Raw genomic sequence first — 23,204 nt, 5'->3', positions numbered from 1 at the left:
GGGGTGTATTTGTATACAGGTGCCCACAGAGGCTAGAAAAGAGGTTTCAGTCTCCTGAAGCTGGAGTTACAAGTGGTTGTGAACTGCCTGATGTAGATACAGGGATTCAGGTCCTCTTCAAGACCAAAACATGCTCTTAACTACTAAACCATCTCTCTACCCTCCAAAAGTTCATATTTGGGTAAATTTAATATTCTAATCAGTAAAAAGCTGTTATGTTTTCAAATTAATATCTGATTCATTAAAGATTCAAACTCATTAAAAAGATATTTAACACCCAAATCTTATTTTCACCCTTGTCTCGCTGGTTCTTGTAGTAATGTGTCTCCACTGGCTTGGACGTAAACATTTTATCTGTTTATGAGTCCGTGTTGCACAATTTCCAAACCAACTCTGGTCTGCTCTCTGGTCCTCGTCGTCTCTCCTCTAGGGTTGTAGGACTGTTGTTTGTGATCAACCTCAGAATGGGTCTGTGTCAGCATCTAGCAGTGCTAAGGCTGGGCTGCTGAAGGTAATCAGTTGTCTCTGCCAAAGTTCCTCTGTGACTGTTTTCTGTGTAAACATAGACCCTACATGGTTTCTCTCACCTGTAATCTTAGCACTCAGGAGCCAGGGGCAGGAGAATCAGTAGTTCAGGGCCAGCCCTGGCTACATCATAAGCTTGAGGCTAGCCTGGGCTACTTGAGACCATGTCTCATTTTCCCCAACCTACACCCCTCCAACTCAAAACCTTTGACAACAAACCCAGACACCACTCTGGTCTCCTCAGCCTGTGCTCTCAGTACTCTGTCAGCACTACCCTCTAGACATGGCTGACTTCTACCCTCTTCCTCTGGGTTTGTTCTCTCCCAGTCCTAGGCTTTTTGTGTACTTCTTGTATTTTCCCTCTTCAACATTTTCTCTCCTCCCAGGTGTCAGCTATATTTTCCAATTGTGTACCCTAATCTACTCTGCTGCTGGCTGCTCATCTCTGTGAGGCTGGCTGGTTGGACATCTCATGGCTCAGTGATGCTGCCAGCCCAGCCTCCTTTCCTGCCACTGCTTCCCACATGGATGTTCTGAGTCACCTCTGTACATAAGGAAATTATAAATCTTCAACCTCAGCACCCTTCATACATTGGCCTTTGAGGGATGCTTATTAAAAAGCATTTCAGAACTTATGCTCACATGTATGAAAAACCTTGGTAGACCTCTATAAACTGATAAGCTGTATCAATTAATTAGTATTTGAGTCCCAGCACCCAATTTCAGGTGAGCCTTATCCTGTAGAAGCATTAAGAGATGAAAGTTTAGGGAGATTGGCTGACTCCTGAGGCAGAGTGTTCAGGAGTTGTTGAAGCTTCTTAGACAGGTTTCATAGCATAGCTCAGACTCACATCCATCTTCCTGCCTCAGCTTCCTGAGTGCTGGGATTACAGGTGTGAGACACTGCATCCAGCTGTTGATGCCTTTGTGAAGAGGCTCTGGTGAGCTCACCTTTCTTGCCTTTTCTGCCACTGTAGACAGAGCACAAAGAATGTCACCAGACACCAGTGTTGGCACTGATCTTGGTCTTTGCAGGCTCCATGACTGTAAAAATAGGTTTTTGTTCTTCACAAACTATCCAATCTTTCACATACAGACTAAGACTAAAAGTATGATGTCATTAACATCCATAAATGCCTTTTAATAATATAAATGTTCTGGAACTTACAACACGGTCCCAGTTAAACCTGCAATGACTCTTGATGTCTTCAATTTTGAAGAGGGAGAAGGAAAGCCTAGTAAAAGTTAGGGATAAAAAACTTCATTAAACTGTTTCCATGTTGGAACATGGTTTTTGGAGTAAACAAATGTGTTTCCTGGCCAAGGTCACTCATATTTGTCTTCCAGAATAAACCATCTCTTATTCCTTTTGAGGTGAGCACTGTGATTTTGTGTCTATAACAGATGCTCCTTATGTGATTACTGTGTCTATATTCATAGCTGAGTTGCTAACATTTAAGGAAGCAAAGTTACAGATCAAAAAGAATGACAGAGAAGTCATGTTCTCCATCTGTTTTAAGCTATGCATTGGATCTCTGCAGGCCCAAGTGAAGGGTCCATGCTTTTTAGCAAGAACAACTCCTGGTTCTGTCACAGCATGGCTAACATGGGAAGAAGATGGGAGTACTCAGTACAGTGACTGACACCTATCAAGTGCACTTGTGGGACTGTGGCTGAAAGACAAGACTAATGTCACCAAAATGGAATTTTACCATTCCCTGTAGAAAGAATTAAAAGCCAGGGATTCTGACTAAATTGTTTGTGGAGGAAGTATAAAATGGATTATCTAACTAAATTAATGAAGCCCAATTTCATTGATCTTTGACATAGAAAGACCATGACTTTCTTCAAATCAGTTCACGTTTTTTGACGCGTGCGTGTGCGTGCGCGTGCGCGTGCGCGTGCGCGTGCGCGTGCGTGTGCGTGTGTGTGTGTGTGTGTGTACAGAGGCCAGATATAAATATAACATGTCTTCTTCCGTTCTCCTCTACCTTATTTTTTGAGTCAGGGTCTCTCACTAAACCTGGAGCTTGTCTATTTGGATAGATTCTTTGGCTAATGAGCCCCAGAACCTTCCATCTCTGAAGCCCCAGCACTGAGATTACACACAAGTGCTGCTGTCCTCAGCCTTTTTTATATGTGTTAGAAACTGAACTCAGGTCTTCATACTTGTACAGCCTGCACCCTATAAAACTATAAAACTTCCTGAGTGTTTTGTTCCCTTCTAGTTTCGGGTTTGGTATTCAGAATGGTTAAGAGAACAGAAAACTATGCTCCCTTGTAGTCTCCAGTTTCATTTCCACCATTCTGTGTGATAATCTAAGTAAAGGGTCCTTTAGGAAATTTTAGGGTTTGAAGTTTCTGGAAGATACATTCACCAGAGCTGCAGAGTTGGGCATGGAAGGTGGATTTGGGTTTCTGAACGCGCCACTGAATTCTCAGAACAGTTCCATCTCCCATCAGAATCATGGTGCTGGCAAGGGCAGCATGCAAACCTGACTCTGTGGAGAGCATTTGCTGCTGACACAACTTAGAGGAGAATCTTCTGGGGTCCAAGGCAGTGCGTTAAAGAAGGATCTTGCTTTCTTTGGTGTGTGGTTAGCTGATAATCTTTTCTAATGTGAGTTGTGTCTTCGCTATCTTTTAGCAAAGTGAGAACGTTTTCTTCTTGTCTTTCAAAGAAAAGTATTTTGGGATTTTTATTCCAAAAGATCTGAATTTAACTTCTTTCTCCCCTCTGAGTATATAATTCTTTACCAATATCCTTTATTGTTTTAAATTCAAAACAGGAAATTAAGTTAGTGTGGTTGGTACTCTAGAAGGGTTTCTGATAGCTGTGTATGTGATTGGTGTGCTGCTGAGCAGTGACAGTTCGCTGCTGGTTTCACCATCTGCAGTTGACACTTAGGCACAAATTATGTGGTATACAGATTCCAAGAAGAGCTGGAGAATCTAATATAATGTCCATTCCAGCCGTCAGGATTTATGAAAAAGGGAAACAGTGCTATCCAGACGGTTGTCATCCTCCACCCTGCTGTCCACATCCCAAATCAAACATTTTATACACCAGCCTCGTGCTGAGGAATAAGAAAAGCACAAGAGAAGAGGTCGAGAGGTGGAAAAGGAAGGACATTTAGAATTCTGCTTAGGTTACTGGGGTTTATTGATCTTCTTGATGTGCATATGAAAGAAAATCTATTCAGATAGTGCTTGTGAAGGAAGACTATCTTCAAGGTGGAGCAGGCCTGTTGAGGCATGTTCAGGAATTACTGGGAAGGTATTCTGTAGTAAGAAAGAGAGTTTGGGTTTAACCCTGACTATAGCTGTGAGTGGAAGTCTATAGCCAAGAACAGGGTTGGCAGTGAGGGTAAGGGTTAGAAAATTCCTGAAAGAAAACATTGTGCATAAAGAATTCTGTCTAAATGAAATAACTAAAGACTGGCCAGGGTGGTCAGACATTACCTGGTGGAGAATGACAAACATCCACCAGGTTACAAGGGCAAGTAAATATACTCAGGGTGGTCTAGTTAGTTTCCTATTGCTGTGGTAAAAACACTGACCCAAACCAACTTGTAGCCAGAGGCTTTTCGGTCCAGCTCGGTTCCGTAGCTGCTTTTAAAATAATCACTCAGAGGCTTAATATTAATTACAAACTGTTTGGCCTATTGCTCAGGCTTGTTACTAACTAGCTCTTACAACTTAACCCTTTTCTAGTAATCTATGCTTTGCCACATGTCTGGTGCTCTCAAGCTTACAGACAGCGACTGAAAGAAACCTATTCACTGTAGCCTGTGTAAGAGGTTTCGGGAACCCGCCATGCAGCTTAGCTCATGGCGGTTGGTGGTTCACTCCATCTCATAGGCAGTTGTCTGGAGAGGCGTCTCTGTACTGTGGCCAGCATGAGAGACTGGGAAGCCCAGTGTAGCTCCATTTCTTCATGCTTAGGACCTTTTAAAAAGCTTTTTTAGGTCATATGTAGACCCATGCCCAGCTAGCTCACTCAGTAGAGCATGGGACTCTTAATCCCAGGGTATAGGTTTGAGCTCCACATTGGGCACCCTATGTAGACAGAGGCTTTTCTGTCCCACCTGGTCCTGCAGCCGCTTTTTAAAGTAACCACTCAGAGGCTTAATATTAATTACGAACTGTTTGGCCTATTGCTCAGGCTTATTACTAACTAGATCTTACAACTTAAATTAACCCATTTCTATTAATCTATATTTTGCCATGTGTCTCGTGGCTTTACCATCTGGCAGCTGGCTGGCATCTACCCGACTCCGCCTTTCTTCTGTATCTCTGCTCTATCTTGACTCTATCCTGCCTTGCTATAGACAAAAGCATCATCTTTATTAACCAATAGCAATAAAACATATTCACAGCATACAGAGGGGTTATCCCACAACACCAACTTGAAGAGAAAAGGGTTTATTTGGTTTATAGCTTAGAGTCCAACATCAGGAAGACCAGCGCATAAACCTAAAGGCAGGAACTGAAGCAGAGACCATGGAGGAATGCTGATTACTGGCTTGTTCTTCATGGCTTTCTCAGCTACCTTTCTTATGCCTTCCAGGACTCCCTGTCTAGGAATGGCACCATCCATTGTGGAATGTGCCCTCTCACATCAATAATCAACACCCCACAGACGTGCTCATAGGCTAATCTAATGGAGGCACTTCCCTAACTGAGGCTCCCTCCTCCAAGGTAACTAATTTGTGTCAGCTGACAATAATAACTAACCAGCACACGGCGGGGGGGGGGGGGGGGGGTTGTCTTAGAAAATTGACATAGCAGGGTTCTTGCTGAAAATGAAATTTACAAGAAAGTACCCAGACAGACCTAGAAGAAAGTTCTGACTCTGGAGTCTTCCTGGATAGTTATCACCTGTATTAATATCTATGAACATGGTGACTGCATTAACAAATGTCAGTGACGCACAGACCCTGGGTGGGTGATTTGGTGTCGCTGTTGTTTTGGTCTCTACTAAAGTCTCTCCACAGGGTATGAGGGCTAAGCAACTGAAGGATGAGTTTCAGTTTTAACACTGAGTATTTAACACAACCAACTGAGACAGTGGATGTGTAACTGAACACAATGGGTCTGAGTCTTAGTGAATATAAAGCCAAATGGAGAACAGACACAAAATAAAAGATGAAAAAAGATCATCATGTGCTGCAGGCAAGGGAAGCAAGAGAATCATTTACAAAGCAACATTCTCTCTAAATGGGAAACATGGGGATTTCATCGGGAGCCTGTATGTACATATTCACACAGAAGTGAGCACATTCCTGAGAAGTGAGGACTATAGAGACATTTTTGAAGCATGCTAAATTGAAGGTCTTCAAAGTCAACATGGCAGACAGAAACAAAAGAAATGCCACCTGGACATGCAGTGGTGTACTAGCCTGCCTGCTTCACTTATCAGAAAACCTGCAGTGTAGGGGAGCAAAACTTGGGGGAATCACTTTGGATAATCTTGATCTTTTGTTTTTATGTGGTGAAAGTTGAAGGTGGTTAAAATGCTTCATTTGACAATACCAGTCTCCTACGTTGGTGCTAAATCATCATGTACAACTAAGTGTTCTAATTATCTCTTCAAAGTAGTGTTTCCTCATGGATGCCATGACATCCTTTTTTCTTGAAATTTGGTTTCTCTGTGTTTCTTCAGTGATTTCTGATGTCATCAATTGATGAAAACATCCAGCAATTGCAATCTTTTAGGCGCCCCCAAGGCTACTTTAGTAGCTCTTGGATAAAGGAAGAAAACTGGGAGCCTGCAGTCTTGATGTAAGTTGAGAACACAAAGGGACAGAAGCCTCAATCCATGGTTCTTATTCTTGTGCTTTCATAGTGGCTTGGAATTGGTTGTTGTTGGTACTTTCTGTAGTTTTATAAGGAATGTGCAAATTCCGTGGAGAATTTGCTAAAATTAAAGTGTCCCTAGCCAGGCTTGGTGGCACACATCTGTACTCTTAGGATAATAGAGTCTAGGGTAGGAGGATTGCCATAAGTTTGAGGCCAGCCTGGGCTACCTAGCGAGTCCCAGCACAACAGACAACTTAGTGAGACCCTGTCTAAAAAAATAAGTAAACACAAAGATAAATGAAGTGTAGTTTTAGCATGTTTTTCTTACGATTGAAATGAATAGCTGAGAAATCAGGTTTAAAAATTGTCGCTTCTAATTTTTTGATCTTGTGGAATTATTCTAAATGGTAGATAAGCTGTCATATTTAAATCAAAATACATGTCTGACATGTACTGTTAGTTGTTACTTTTACTAATGCTATTGTTATTCTTGGTCATTATTCAGGTCTGTTCCATAGTACATAAGAAGTGAATCAAGGGGGAAATCCCACTGTCCAGCTCTGAGGTGGAGTGGAGGAGGAAATGTACAGAACAGAGCCCATGGCACACTCTCCACCTAGCTAGTGCTTCTCCAGACATGGCACCATGCCATATGTATCACTTTGCCATTCACTGTGGGCCCACAGCTTCAAATAGAAATCTTGACATCTTGTTTTTCCATCAAGAATCCCTGTACCATTTCAAACTTGTGTGACCTTAGGATGTTATATAGAGTAAATTATCTGCTACTCTTATCCTAACTTCTTGTGGAAATAGAATTTCACCAAGACTCACTGAACTGGGGGAAGCATTATAAATACAGTTACTAAAATAGCCATTGTATCAAACCGTCAGAAGTGATGTATGACAGCTTCGTCTAAGTTTAACTTCAAGAAAAACCCCTAACTGTGTGGCTTGCTCTATAGAAAGGAAAGCCACATGTAATTTTTCCAGTGTTAAACAAGTTGGAGAGGGAGCTTGAGAAATGAAGTCTCCAAGAGCAACTACCTGGAAAGTTCAGACACATTCCCACCCATTGCCCTCTTGGGCACCCTTTGTCCTGCATCCTTGGAGAAACAGAAGTGCCAAGGTCTGGTCTTGGTTTAATTTACTTGAGACTTATAGTCAGAAGGAGGCAGAGACCAGAGAAGGATGTGTGTTTTTGTACTACTACTGTGAGAATCATAGACCCAGCTGCCCAAACACAAAAGCCGAGGACTACCTCAGTAAAACATCCAGATGCACACACACACACACACACACACACACACACACACACACACACATACACACACACACACACCTGTACCACTCCAGATTCTCTAGAGCCCATTCAGGGACAGCCTCTGTGCACCCTCCTAAGGCAGCTGCAGTGACCCTGGCCTAGCCTCATGCCAAACTTTCTGCTGTGGTCTCAGAAGGGAAGGAAGGGCTCAGAGGTGCTCTAGAAGGTGGGCCTATGCAGAACTTGTTAGCAGCAAACTTCATTTGTGGCTTCACCCCTGCTCATTTTCTCTGATCATCAAGTACTTGGCTAGCCAGTTCTGAGCATCATCACTTCCAGATATTCTTAAGAGCCAGAAAGAGAAGTCTTGAGGAAGAGACCTGCTTTTGAGTAAAGCTGTCACTTCCTTGCAGTTACAAAATACTTGCTACACTACAGGGCAGGGGCCACACATCTTCTGTAAGCAGACTCAAGGTAGACCTATCTCTGCAGGACACTAGCCCACTTGGGTTTTACTGAAGAGGCACTGTCTGGACCAAAGTTTCTCTCCAAGGAAGAGCCCTCATTCAAATGCAGACTTCAGTAGAGAAATCCTGAGGGAATAAACAGATTAAATGGAGTGAAAGAACTAATGAAAAGGGCTAGGGAAAATAAGGAGGGGAATGCCAGAGGGATTATATGATTCAGTTCAACTTCTTTTCTCTGCTTTGACTAAAGTATGCAAGCCTGCGTGGAGGATAAGATGGACCCTTTATGCTTTCACAGGGGGCTTGTTAACCGCAGCTCTCTCTTGTTTCTATGTCACAGAAGCCAGCCAGTCCCATTCATAAAGCTGCAGCTCCTACTTTGAACCAGTGGGGACTGTGGCAGATGCAGGGTGCCCATTAACCTTTCACCTGTGAAGCTGACATTCCTGCAATCTAATTTGTTCCCTAGGACAGAGGACAGTAAGCAAGTGAGAAAACTCTTGAGTGTGTGTGAGAGCTCGGTCTTTGATCCACCCCAGAAGTATAGTCTATTTCACTTCACAGAATCTTGGCATCCTTGTTCTTCAGGGACAAGACAATTGTGAGATACTTTGAAGACATTGTGCCCCTAAATTGTACAAAGCAGGTAAATGTAAACTCATGCTATCAGTGTATAGGTTAATCAGGGGCAAATGGCAATATTTATAGCTAACAATGCTAGGTCCTGTTCTATTTATTATTTCACTTATTCCTAACAATGTTCCCACAAAGTAGATATTATTGCCATTTAAATGAGCAAAATAGATGTGCAGAGAAATGAAGACACCTGTTCCCACTCCCCAAGCTGCAAGCGGCAGAATGGGGTGTTGAAACCCACATGCTCCAAAGCTCTTGGTGTCTTCTCAGAACTCAGCGTCTTCACAGACAGGAGCATTGTGCTGTAGATGGTCGCTCTTAGATGTTCATCTTTCCTTTCCTGTTTCAGGTGTCTGACAGGAAGCAGCAACGGGAATTTCCTGCTTACCCTGAGACCGTTTTTAAAACGGGCCATTTTGGTCATCAGTTATGTAAGTATATAGTGTATACTTTAAATATAGCTGGTAAGGGTATTTTCACCTAGTCTCCACTCAGAGACATGCTCCACATTACTTAATAAACTCACTATCAACATCATCTCTTAAGGAAGGTTTACAGGTGGTAAATGTTGCTTTTTAGCAAAGGTGTGTGTGAAAGCGTACACGGGAACCTGATGGCATAGTGTGAACAGCACAGGGTTTTAAAGTCCCTTTCAAAGTGTTTTCAAAGTGACCTGGATATATCAGTTGTCTGCTGCTTGACACAGCATCCAGTCCCAGTACCCAGCTACTGCTGCTTGTCCAGGAGGTTTTAGTTTGGAAGCTCAGCTGAATGGTTCCCCATGTCATGATTTGGGGCTGGGGTTACACAGGCAGGCTTAGCTATCAGCTATAAGGGGAGGGGACAGCCGACTCCACTTCTTGATAGAGGATCAGAATACATGAACAAAGATGGAAGAGGTGTAGGTGGACATTTCATCAGGTCTTCTTGTTCCTCCAAGGTGACTGTCATTTTGTATTTCCGCCTGTGGATAATGGGAGGAACTATGCCCCTCTTCTCAGAGCAGGACAACCCAGCTTCGTTTTCACCTTACATCCTTACAAGGTCAGTGGACGTACATTATGTAAACTTTATTTGGTACTTAGTAGTTTTGTTGGATATTTTTATTGCCTTAAATCATTTTTACAAAAGAACAAGTCTCATTGCACTGAGTTCATACATACTGGATCCTGGTCAATAATATTAAATCACAAGCCAGCTATGCATTTCAAGGAAATAATGATCATGAACTATCCAGTATGAGGACAGGAAGGGAAGCGCTATTTATATATATGGAATTCTTTTTAACCCATGTGACCATCTGGGCAAGATTGTGGCTATGATTCTCACTGTCATATATTTGTTTATTCGACAAGTATTTTATTAGATGCTTATTGTCTGTGATATACATATCTATTGAGTGGCTTTTAAAACAAGCATTACAGAGCAGAGAACAGAGTTGTGGGCAGAGATTGGTTAGACAGCACAACCTAAAATCCAGGGAGTCTCAGAACAACAAACAGGAACAGTATTTGCAACGATAGTGCTAATGGCGCTTTATGCGTCCTCAGAAGCTCTAGAGATGCTGAGTTGGAAAGTGGTGTTGATGTATGTTCCTGTGCTCGGGGAAGATGTTTGACTGCTTATCTGCTGTGTTGTACTGCTAAAGTTTTAAGATACAATCACATCTGCCAATTTTAATAGCTTCATATCATATTCTCCATAGTGTTTTAAACATTAAGATGACATGTTCAACTATTTTCATAGTCATACATGCTATACATATCTTATAATGCTATATCATTTTAATAATAAATTTATGATAGTAACCTTTACTGTTTTGGTGTTTATATTTTTATAATATGTTATAAGACATGGTAAATCTTTTGTTTTCAGATAGGGTCTCACTATATAACATTGGTTGACCTTGAACTCAAGATCCTCCTACCTCAACCTCCTAAATGCTAGGATGACAGACAAGTGCCACCACCCTTGACTTATGATAAATCTTATACTGAACTTGATAAGTAACTGATTTATAGTTGGGCTTATTTGTATTTCTTAGAGATAACAGAATTTTGACCTTAGTTTTATGTCAAACAGCAGTTTTTGCCCCATCAGTTTAGTGTACATGTTTTAATCAATATGCTTCATTACTTGTTTTTGTCTGCATGGTTCTTCTTAGGTTTTGTGAGATTTTCCTCTTTTTATTTTTAAATTTTTAATCCATAGATTTTTATCTCTTGGTGCTGAGGATCAGTTTGGTGCAAGTCAGTGCTCTCCTGAACTATACAGCCTGCCCCTCTTTTCTCATGTAGACTTTTTATTTTAGTATTCAAAAAAAATCTTCCAATCTGACTACTGACATATTTTTATAATAAAGACTCTGTCAAAATTGCTTTCACTACTTTGACACGTTGGTGTTCATGGTCTCAAATACTGTTTCCTAAATCTCTGACGTTAGCTTACCTCTTAAGTAGTATAAGAACTTTGTAATGTTGTTAGTTTTGTACATTTTCAAAATGTTGTTCAGTCTTAAAGCTTGCCATCTCCAATTCAGCTCTCTGGTAATGTTGCCTGTCCTTTTTAGATCTCTCTCACTGACATTCAGTCTCTGGGCTCTTTGGGTATTTTTAGATGTGACAGTTCGTGGATGAACAGTTCTGGTCTGTGGCTTCTTCAACAGCTACTTTCCACATTTAAGAGAAAGGACATCAGGTCTGTTTTTGCTTGGTGGGCCCACTGTCTTAATTAGAGTTATTATTGGCATGAAGAGACACCATGACCACAGCAACTCTTATAAAGGAAAACATTTAACTGGGGCTTGCTTAAAGGTTTAGTGGTTTAGTCCAATGTCATCATGGTGGGAAGCATGGTGACATGCAGGCAGACATGGTGCTGGAAATGTAGCTAAGAGTTCTACATTTAGATAGGCAGACAGCAGGAAGAGAGAGTGAGCCACTGGGCCTAGTTTGAGCTTCTGAAACCTCGAAGCCCATCTCCAGTGACACACCACTCCAATAAGGCCACACCTCCTAATAGTGCCACTCCCTGGTGACTAAGCATTCAAATCGATGAGTGTATGGGGGCCATTCTTATTCGAACCACCATACTTATCCTTCAGCTTTGGGATAATGTCCTTTAATTTTGGGATGATTCTTATTCTTATTCGAACCACCATACTTATCCTTCAGCTTTAGGGTGATGTTATTTGTCTTTGGGGTGATCTCCTACCAAGCTTTCTGTCTATGAGTTGAGGCAACCACTCTCGGCTTCGAAGTTAAATATAGCCTACTCCATGAACTAAGCCAGAATGGAGAGATGGAACAAATGTTCCTTCCTGTTTTTTGTTTGTCTTTTCCTTCATCTCTCTTTTTTTTTTTTTGGTTTTTCGAGACAGGGTTTCTCTGTGTAGCTTTGCGCCTTTCCTGGAACTCACTTTGGTGACCAGGCTGGCCTTGAACTCACAGAGATCCGCCTGGCTCTGCCTCCCGAGTAGTGGGATTAAAGGCGTGCGCCGCCGCCACCACCACCCGGCTCCTTCATCTCTTTAAGGGAGTTTTTTATTTCCTTTTTGAGGGCCTCTGTCATCTTCATAAATGATATAAAAATTTGTTTAAAAATGTTATTTTTAAGGTCGTTTTCTTGTGCTTCAGCTGCATTGGACTGTTCAGGTCTTGATGTCATAGGGTCACTAGGTTCTGTGGTGCTTATTTACCGTTCGTTATTGATTGTGTTCTTGCACTGGTGTTTAGGCATCTGGATTTGGGATGGTTATTGGTCTAAGTATTGATTGCTGTGTTTGACTTTTTTGGATGGGTGTTTTGTTCCTTTATTTTATGTTTCCTCTCTGGTCTTCTGGCCTAAGTGGCCAAGGGTTCTAGCGACTGGCAAGTCTTCGGGTCCAGTTGGGTGTCTCCATTGGGGCTTGGGGGCCTTGGGTCCCTAGGTCCAGCCTGGCCTCTGATAAAAGTCCTCATCTGAAGTTGTAGACCATAATATGGATTCCAGGGGAGGAGGTTCTGGCCTTCTGTGTGGCGTGGACTGTACCTGGGCCGATGGGGTCTGCTGGAGTTGTGAAGAAGGGCTGGCCTCCAGGGGGATGATGAGGTGGGAAGAATACTGGGGCATCAGAATCCAGAGGATGGTGGTAGTCCAGCTGGTAGGTGGGTCAGTTACCTGCTCGTTGACTGATGAGGACTGCACCAGAGCTGAAACAAATACACCTAAGGGACTTAAAGACTTTCAAGGAGCACCTAAGCCTGGATAGAGATGGAACAAATACTCAGGAGACATGGAAAGGGAATATGCTGCTTCAACTCACCATCTGAGTATGTCATTTGTGTCCTATGAACCAGCAAACCCCAGGGCCTGGTTCAGGGTCCTAGTGTCTGGATAAGGTACTTGATCTCTGATCATGGCCTTCCTAGCTGTACCATCCCTGCCAACAAAATGGTGAGGTTGTAATTTTTTTTCTGGTTGGTGGCCTAATGACAACAATCTCTGGTGGAATCCCTGGTAAACTTAGGATTTTGGCTAAATATTTGCCAGGTCTTGCTAGTTACTCACAAGATACAAATAATTTTTCAGTGAGGTCTGATATACATTGCCAGCAGCACTTTCCATCTAAGTCAGGTAATTCAGTCCACACAAAGGGATAGACCAGAATGTCTCAATTACTCTACCTTTATCTCTTTCTTCTTCTTTTGGAGTTTTGAAACAGGCTCTCACTCTGTAGTCCAGGCTAGATTCAAACCTATAGCAATCCTCCTGCCTCAGTCTTCCTGGTACTGGGATTGCAAGCATGTACCACCATGCCTGGTTATATTCTTCTTTATCTTAAATAATATGTTTCCATTCTTGAGTTTCAGACTTCAAATATGTAGGTCCTGGGGTTGCAGGGACCAGTGACAACAGTGTCCACACTCTTCTTAGGTGACAGCATTAGAAGAGTCCTATCATGCCTCCATCACACCACCTAGGAGCACACACTTTGCTGCTGGCATGCTGATGCTTCTCTAGCGAACTTTCTTATTTTGTTTCCTGCTTTTGCTAAGCTAGCTCCTGATCACCTGACTTAGCTGTGAAGTCTGTCTCTACTGGTGCCAATTTGCCATTTGCTTTGTCTGTCTGCCTTACTGAAAAATTCTTCTGCATTCATCTGCCAGGACTGACAGAAGAATATACTTAGACTGTGTGGCCTGAGCCACAGACGTAAGCCCCTCTTAGTTCTTCAGGCTGGAAGTCCCAAATCAAGATGCAGTCAGAATTGGTGTGTGGTGAGGTATCTGTTCCTGCGTGGCCGACAGCTGCTTACTCACTGCGTCATTCTTTCCAAGTTCTGGAGTGCGTGCATGCGTGCATGCATGTGTGTGTCTGTGTAGGAGCACATGCATGTGGAGGAGGCCTTTAGGTGTCTTTCTTCAGGTGCTGTCCACATTGTTTTTTTGAGGCAGGGCCTCCAACTGACTTGAATTGGACAAGTAAGCTAGGCTAAGAATGACACAAATTGCTAAGCAGTCTTTTAATAGAAAACCCGGAGCCAGATATTGGGGTAAAAGCTGAAATATCAGAGAAGCAGAACAAGCCACAGCCAACCTCACCTTGCCAACTCCTCAGCCGATCCTGTTTCCACAAATCCTCAGACTGAAAGCCTCTGAGTCCTCACCCCTGAGGGTCTCAGTTGAACTGCTAACTAACTAGTTCCTGTCTCCTTGCCTCTTATATACCGTTCTCCAACACCACTGTCACTTCCTGTGATAAAAGGCATGTGTGCTTCCCAAGCAAAGGCATGAGACCTCAAGTGCTGGGATTAAAGGTGTGTGCTACCATGCCTGGCTCTGTTCCCAGTGTGGCCTTGAACTCACAGAGATCCAGACAGATCTCTGCCTCCCAAGTGATAGGATTAAAGGAGTGCGCCACTACTGCCTGACTTCTGTGCCTAATTTAGTGGCTGACTCTGTCCTCTGATCCCCAGATAAGTTTATTAGGGTATACAATATATTGGGGTACACAATATATCATCACAGCTAGGCTGACTGGCAAGCAATCCCCAAGGGTCTACCTGTTTCTGCCTCTCCAGCAGTGGGATTATAAGAATGCACCACCATACCCAGCCTTTTTTTTTTTTTTTTTTTTTTTTGGTTTTTCGAGACAGGGTTTTTCTGTGTAGCTTTGTGCCTTTCCTGGATCTTGCTCTGTAGACCAGGCTGTTCTCAAACTCACAAAGATCAGCCTGCCTCTGCCTCCCAAGTGCTGGGATTAAAGGCGTGCGCCACTACCACCCGGCCATACCCAGCCTTTTTACCCAGGCTCTGGAGATCTGACACAGGTCTTCCTGTTTGCATGGTTAGCATTTTACTGGCTTGATATCTATTTTTTCAGGGAACCACTCTTGATGAATTAGAGTCCCTCCCATATTAGTTACTTTTCTTGACATTGAGACCAAAAATCCTGACAGAAACAGCTTAAAGGAAGAAAGGTTTATCTTGGCTCATGTTTTCAGAGGAAGGCTTGGTGGGGTAGCTTAATCCATGGCTCTGCGAACAAGTGGTAGTTGGCTGTTCTAGGGAGTGGAGGAAGAGGCCAGAAACTAGGCCAAGCTGTGAGTGGCGAAGGCTCACCCCTAGTAACCCACCTCTTAGTGATTCCACAACTTCCCAAAACAGCACTAGTATCTGGGAACCAAGGATGAAAGCATATGGGCCTGTGGGCGACACAGCTCTTGTGACCTCACTTGACCTATCTTCCTGGTAAGCTCATCTCCAGTAGTTGCACTGGAAAGTAGAGCTCGCTTCCGAAGATGCGGTTTTCCTGGCCTGATTCAGTCCAAAGCCACTTCCTGTACTAGATTTGTAAACTCTGTATGACTTTCACAATTATCTTTGCTTCCATCTCAGAAGTATTTTCTCTTTTAAAGCAGGTATAAAAGTTACTCCCTCGTCCAATGACACTGACCAGTGTCTCTCCATTGTAGTGGCTGTAGTTACTTATTGCATGTTGTCTTTGAACAGTTCCTGTGGCTCTAGAGATGGTGTGTTTCCCATGTATTCAGCTCTCCCTGTTTGACTGATCTGAGACAAAATGCCACCATGGAATGATCATGAGAAAATGAAAAGGAAACTTACCTAAGGTATAAGAACATGACAGAGGTCTCCAGGGTGACCCTGGCTCACTATGGTCCATGTCATCACTGCTGCCTCTGTACTACAGCTGTCATCTTAGAACCCTACTGGAGGGACACCGGAGAAGTGTGGTTTCCTTCCCCTTGTGTACTGTTCTAAATTTGCTTCTCTGCTGTTGTGATAAAACACCTTTACCTAAAGCAACTTGGGCAGGAATGATTTATTTCGTCTTACAGTTTACAATCAGTCATTGAGGGAAACCAAGGCGGGGACTCAAGGCAGGAGCTTGAAGCAGACATCCTGGAGAAATGCTGCTATTGGTGAAATTACTAAGGCCACTCCACATAGTTAAAAGGGAGATTTATTTAGTGGCGTAACTTACAAATTAAGGGATAGGTAGGTTCTGGGAAAGACGCAGCGCAGTCCGGCAGTGTTCTCTAGAGAACTCTCCTCCGTCTACCTCTAGTGTCCAGGGTCCAGGAAACAAGAGAAGCAGCCCATCAGGATCTTCAGAGTCCTCTCTTGGCCCCGCCTTGTAGGCGTGACAGTTACCGAAGCCTCAATGTGTGTTGGAACTTCCAGATCAAAGCTGGAATGGCTACCCACTACATGCTGCTTAGCGTCTTGCCTCCCCTGGCTTGCTCAATGTAATTTCTTATATAACCTAGACCTACTTTTCTATGGCAGATACTGTCTACAGTGGGCTGGGTTCCCCTACATCAATCAGCAGTCGAGAAAATGCCCCCACAGATATGCTCACGTATCAGTTCAATAGAGGCAGTTCCTCAGATCGTTCATTTGCTCAGTCTCCAATGAGACCATCTTCACTGTGGCCTCGTGGTCTGCCACCTGTGCCACTGATACAGCTTCCCTCTGTGCGTCTCTCTCACAGTTAGCACTCAGGCTGTGATGCTCCATGCTGTGCCCAGTTGACATTTCTAGTACTCCTAGTATTTAGAAGGTCGGTGGTTTACTAATGTTTTTAGGATAAGGAGTCAGGGTTCTGTCCACTGCTGCACTCCTGACATTCTTCTCATCAACCTGAAAGGAGACTATCTCCTGTCTCCTCCTGCCTTATATTTCTCTCTCTGCCCAGCCATATCACTTCCTGCTTCCTCCTCCCAAGTACTGGGATCAAAGGTGTATGTCTCCCAAGTACTAGGATCAAAGGCATGAGATCCCAAGTGCTGGGATTAAAGGTGTGTGCCACCACTGCCTGGCCTCTATGGTTAACTAGTAGCTAGCTCCACACTCTGATCTCCAGGCAAGCTTTATTTGTTAGAGCATGAACAAAATATCACCACACTCCTGTTTCAGCTTTCAGAAGCCATCACCTCTGCCCACACCAGTTGTTATTTGCCCCACCCAATTGCTAGAGGGCTGGAAGTACAATGTTTCCAATGTGCCTGGCAGAATACCTATCAAATATGAATACCTACCAGATATGCCTGATAGGGCCCATGATGGTGTTTGCTTTTAAAATGATGATGGATAACACAGTTAAAAGAATTGTTTTATTCAGCTTGAGGTCTAACTTTTTTAGAAACAAACTCTTCCCTGGTATTTTGTTGTTAGTAAATATTCTTAGTTGCATGAGTCATGAGAACAGAACCCTTCAGTCTGGTAGGATCCTCACAGACCCCCATCCATTTTGTTAACCCACAGTATACATTGAGTCTAGGGCCCAGTTGTCCCCGGCTCAGACACATACACCCTTCTTATTGAAATTTGGTATTAAAATACCACCATTCAACCATATAATCCATGACTGTCTTTTGACCACGAGTGCAGTATAAAGACCCTGGTGAGAGTCAGGGCCAGAGCTTATCATCTTCAGCACCTAAGATACACACAGAAAATGAGTTAATATTTACTGAATCTTTTTTTTTTTTTTCCAGAGCTAAGGACCGGGCCTTGCACTTGCTAGGCAAGCGCTCAACCACTGAGCTAAATCCCCAACCCCTTTACTGAATCTTTGAGAGAAGATTTCTTGTGGATTGAAAAAGGCCATATAGGAAGAGGCTTTCTTAGGATGTTCTGGAAAAGGTTTTGGAGATGATATTGAGCAGGTTGTGTCTGCAGAGCCTTATCATTCCTGGGGCCTAGGGACCTGAGGCAATCTATTGAAGCAAGAATGGAGCTATTAGGAGCTGAAAGGGTGACAGTGAGCAGCTGCTGCAGAGGGACAGAAAAGATCACCAAAACCCACAACCCTAAACCCCAAATCCAGTGGGTCCAACAGGGCTAAATGCCCAGTGGCTAGGTGATATTAGCATCTAATTTCATCAGAGTTCATAGTAGTACTATCCTTAACAGTCAAGACAAAGCCAACCCAGAAATCCACTTATTGGAGATTCAGTGCCTTGGTTGGAGGGAGGTTGTTTAACAGGGAGAATGGGTGAAGGTCCATAGGTGAAGAAGAGGATGATTCCAGCAGCAATGTTCATTACATAAAACAAGCAAGAGCTACTGCTTGTAGTATGGTTTTGTTCCTATGTCCCAGTCACAGGCATCTGTCTCAATAAGGAGTGTGGTGGGTCCATCCTCTTTCTTCACTCAAAGGCAAAGGCACAAGCTATGTGTATTTCTGCCTTTAAATCACTTTAATTTTTTTCCTCATAAAAATGAAGAGTTTGGTTCCAGAGCTACACACAGTTTCAGTAGGGGTGGTTTGGTGGGTGCTCTTCTCCAAGAAGCTTATCCTTCCTATGCATTTCTGTAACGATCTCTTTCTGTCATTATGTGTTTTTGACAGGGCCTCTCACTCTAGCCCTGGCTGGCCTGGTGCTCACAGTTGACTGGGTCCTGTTCTATCAACCAGGAGTCAAGATAATCCCTCATAGTTAACGTTCAAAGACCGTCCTGATCTAGGCAATTCCTCAGCTGAGGCTTCTCCTTTTCAGATGACTCTAGATGGTGTCAAATTGGCAGTTAAGGTTAACCATGACAGTCGTGCAGGCTGGTCTTAAAGTCACAGTGACCCTCCTGCCTCAGCTTCCCAAATTCTGGGATTATAAGCATGAGCTGCTCACTTCTGAGTATGAAACCCTCCTTCAATCATTGCTGGGTTCTCAATAAAAATGAATCATTAAATTGTTTACATTGAATTTCCAGTTCTCTGAGTTGGCAAGACATTTTTGTGGTTTCCACCGTTAATGGGATTTATAGTAGAAACTTGGTAAATAATTCATTTTGTTTTTGTTCTTGCTTTTTTTAAAAAAAATAAGAACCCAGCAGGGCAGGAATATTGCACAGGCTATTTCATTTCTGAATTTTTAGCAGTTTGAATGTAATTCACAGAGAAGGAGTTAAAAAGAAAGTCTGTAATTGTTGATCACAGTTAGCTCAAATAGCCCTCCCTAAAAGATAATTAGCTTTTGGAGTGATTCCAAATGGCTTCTTTGTTGCTTATATTTGCAAAACATTTTTCCACTGCTATGTCCGTATCTCAGAGAGTACTTAAAGAGTTTCCTAGCTACATGATCAGAATCCGTACAAATTGGAAATCAGTGACTGCTTCTCATCTGTGATTTACTCTGTTCTCATTAAGATTATAATTTAAAACAACATGAATCTTAATTTTCCTCCAGTTGGTAACATTGCATTCCTAGAAGACAAGCAAGGAGGGGGAACTCGCAGGGCAAAGCAAACGTGGACTTCAAGTAAGAAGCCCTCCGTAGTTAGCAAACATCCTGTGGGCCAAAGGGGGCTGGAAATAAGATGTTTGAGCAGTTCTTTCACCTCCCTCTATTTAAGGTTTTTATCATGAAAGATATCAGATACACACCAAAGTGGAGAAGGTGGTATGCCAACACCCACATAGTGGTCAGTTGGCGCACTCACAGTCCTCAGCCGTCTGGTCCATTAGCATCCACCCTTTCTTCTCTTCTGTGCCTGGTCAGTTATATTGAAGCAAATCCTAAACCATGACTTTGATAAACTCAACTAGTTTATTTCTCATGGTGTTTCCCATCATATAACATTATCACACTTTAAAACCTAATGGTGAGTCTCTGTATCCAGCACTATTATCCATTAATATTATAGTTTTTTTCCCAATTATATGACAAAAGCTTAGTTTAATAGTGGTTTCCTTGAACAAGCTTCTTTCTCAGTTACTTTTCCTAGTACTGTGTTAAAATTCCCTTACAAAAGCAACTTAAGGGAGAAAGTTTGTTTCCGCTCCGAGTTCCAGCATACAGTCCATTATGGTGAGGAAGCAACAGTGACTGGAGCTTGGGGCAGCTGATCAACCTGGGACCGGGAAGTGGAGAGCTGTGACTGCTCAGCTTCAGTTCTCCTTCATATTTAGTCCAAGTCTGAGGCCGAGGGAATGCTGATACTCACTATTAGATTGGTTCTTCCCACTTCAGTTCACCTTATCAGGTAATCGCATAAGGTACACCAAAGGGCTAACCTAATTTAAATAATGCCTCACAGATATGCCTGGAGGCCTCTCTCAGGTGATTTTAGATCCTGTCAAATTGGCAATCAGCCATCATAGTACATAAATAGATTCTGTCCTCTGGGAGGTCTCTTTGGCCATTCTTAATTTATGTGTGCCCCCCATTACCATATGCTTGTTTAAGAAACTAGCTCATTGGTGCAGTGATTTCTCCCACATCCTCGGCATTCTGTCCCCAACATGTCATGTAATGTGTTCTGATGGTTCTTGTATGTATTCTGTATTAGTAGTTGGCTTTAGAACTGGTTCAAATTCAAGATTTTGTTTCTGTCGTGTTTTTTTTTTTTAACAAGATTATTTCATCATGGGTCTGTATAAGCTTTCTCTCTCTCTTTAAGACATTAAAATTAATTAGTGAGCTCTATGTACCTGATTTGTTTTATTGTTGTTTGAGACAGGGTCTCACTCAGTAGATACCCTAGCATGGCCTCTGACTCAGAGCTATTTTTCTGCCTCAACCTCTTGAGTGCTGGGGCTGTAGGCACTTACCTGATCCCTCCATCATATAGTGCCACTAACTTAATATGTTTAGCAGTCGTTGATGGCTATTCTATATATATTTATTTCAAGTGGAAAATATTTTAAGCAGTTTTTAAGAGGAGGGTGTAAATGACAACTGCTTTGTCTGTGAAATGTGTGGCTCAGCATCCACCAGTCAAGCCATGCAGAGACTTTCCACTGAACTGGAGGGAGGAGCATTGTGCTCCCATGCAGAGAAAGCAGTACACAGTAATGCTGCTGGTTTGTTGTGAGATAGCATTCTCAGGTAACAGCACATAGGCCCAAGACTTAAGTGGCTTCGGTCTTTACTATTTGTTTATTAGCATTTCATTAAGAATCACAGGGGAGGGAAGGAGTGGGAACTACTGTTGAGGCCATCCCACTCCCCCCTGTTCCTGTGTAAGAGTCTGAGAGTGGTTTTCCTCATTGATGTGGGGGATTTCTCACTGCAAAAGGAGGGATGGAAGAGGTGGTGGGAGAGTGACTGGAGTGACTGGGTTGATGGGTTTCACACTAAAGTGACACAGCCATGGAACTTGTGTTAGCTGCTTTTCCTGTTGCTGTGAGGAAAGTACTCGACAAGAAAAACTTGAGGAATGAAAGAAGGAAGGGTTTGTTTTGGTTCACACTTTGAGGGAATAGTCCATCATGGTTGGAAGGATGTGGTGGCAGGATTGTTAGGCAGCTGGTAAGCCTGCAGTCATCATCAGGAAGCAGAGAGAGATGCATGCTGGTGCTCAGTGCAATTTTTCCCTTTTACTCAGTCTGGTACCCAAGCCCATAGAATGATACATCCCAAATTCAAGAAGCATCTTACTACCTCATTTAAATTCCTGTAGAAATGTCCTTCACACACATCCATGAGCATGACTCCCCAGGGAGTCTAAATCCTGTCAAGTTCACAGAAGGTAACACAGAAACTCTGCTCTAACCTCTGTGCCACTCCAAGAATCCCTTCTGTGGGGAGGGCTTCTCTTTGGGCCCTGTACTCTTATGACATTCGTCTTACTTTTCCCTGTTCTTTCAGGGTATATAATTTGCATTATTGTATTTATAGTCCTTTGAGAAAAGGTGTTTGTTACCTGTTTCTATTTAATTGCATATGGGTGTCATAAGCAAACTCGGTTCTCCATCACTTACAGTGGTAAGAACAGGTTTTATTTAGTAACTGTTGACAATAGGGGGACGATCTGAGTCCATTCTGATTTGTATGAAGGTGTCATCTTTATCTGCTTGCTGGCAGTTACTAAGTGAGAAGCCTGTCCCCCACTGCACTGGAGACAGATGCCTTGGCCTTCCTCATTGGTTGGAGTTTCAAGCGTGGCTCTTAGGTCCTAGAGAATGATAATTCTGGGTTTGTTTGTTTGTTTAATACAGGCATGTGTGCATGTGTATATGCCTGTGGGTATAGGAATAAATGTGTGTTTGGAGGCCAGAGGTCACCTTCTACCTTAGAAACATTGTCTACCTCCATTGAGATGGGGGTCTCTCACTGAACTCATTAGGTTTTGCTGGCTGTATATAGAGCTCTGGTGATTGCCCTGTTTCCACCACACCAGCACTGGTATTAACTATGCCTGACTTTTTAAAGTGGATTTTGGGGATCAAATTCGGGTCTTCATGCTTGTGTGTCAAGGATTCTGCCTGCTAAGCTGTCTTCTTCACTCCAGTATTTAAGGTCTACACAGTCAAAATCCTAGACCCCTTTTATACAAAGTCTGTGAGGGATGCTTAGAGAGGCCTGTTGGGTGTTGACTAGAACAAAGAACAAATTCTCTGCTCAGCCATGCAGAAACTCAGGCAAGCATTTTAATGGAGATTGGGGTGGTCTGACGTCTCTGGGTGTGGCTTTGTGGAGCTAGAAGCCATGTGGCAGTTGCTCACCTCCTCCTGCAGAGGTTTGAATATATCTGTGCTGAGAGCCCTGAAGTTCTCAAGAACCTTGGGTGCCGCTTAATGACTGTGTAGGCTAAGTGAATTTGGGTAAACTCACTTTCCTCTAACCCCAAAGAAGATGTTCAAGTAGAATGCCATCTATTTCACCTCAGAGCCTTGTCCTAGGCAGGAAGTGGGGGTAAGAACCTACCCAGTGTCTCCCTGGCCCTATATCCCTTACCCTACCAACTGTGAATAAGAGATTTAATATCTCTACCACAAATACTTTACTTTATGAAATAGTCTAATGTGGATCAATCTACTATCAAGATGATGAGATATTTTCAAATATATTATAAGATTCTGGACAATAACAAGATGAGATGATCTAAGAGACAGGGTTTCCTACAAAGCAAGAATGTGTTTGCCATTTACCTTCATCAGGGTTTCCTATTGCATTTATCCCATGTTTTGTGTATTTACTTGTGTGATAAGTTTAAATATCTTCCATGGGAACTATGTCTTGTTTGCATTCTGTTGAAGTCAGCACCCAACACAGTGGCTAG

At 42.9% G+C, this 23,204-nt stretch overlaps 1 protein-coding gene across 1 annotated transcript in view; it reads left to right on the top strand.

The window, feature by feature from the left end:
* Positions 1–23,204, top strand: part of Tmtc1 (transmembrane O-mannosyltransferase targeting cadherins 1) — a 223,706-nt gene that overhangs the window by 97,716 nt on the left and 102,786 nt on the right. The window contains exons 6-7 of the mRNA XM_059256410.1: positions 9,044–9,125; positions 9,635–9,738. Coding sequence (XP_059112393.1) covers positions 9,044–9,125; positions 9,635–9,738 — 186 coding nt within the window. The remainder of the gene's footprint in view (positions 1–9,043; positions 9,126–9,634; positions 9,739–23,204) is intronic.

Source organism: Peromyscus eremicus, chromosome 3 (genome assembly GCF_949786415.1).
Source record: "Peromyscus eremicus chromosome 3, PerEre_H2_v1, whole genome shotgun sequence".
NCBI classification, from domain to species: Eukaryota; Metazoa; Chordata; class Mammalia; order Rodentia; family Cricetidae; genus Peromyscus; species Peromyscus eremicus.
The sequence above is the reverse complement of the archived record's forward strand: the minus strand, read 5'-3'. Positions and strand labels throughout refer to the sequence as shown.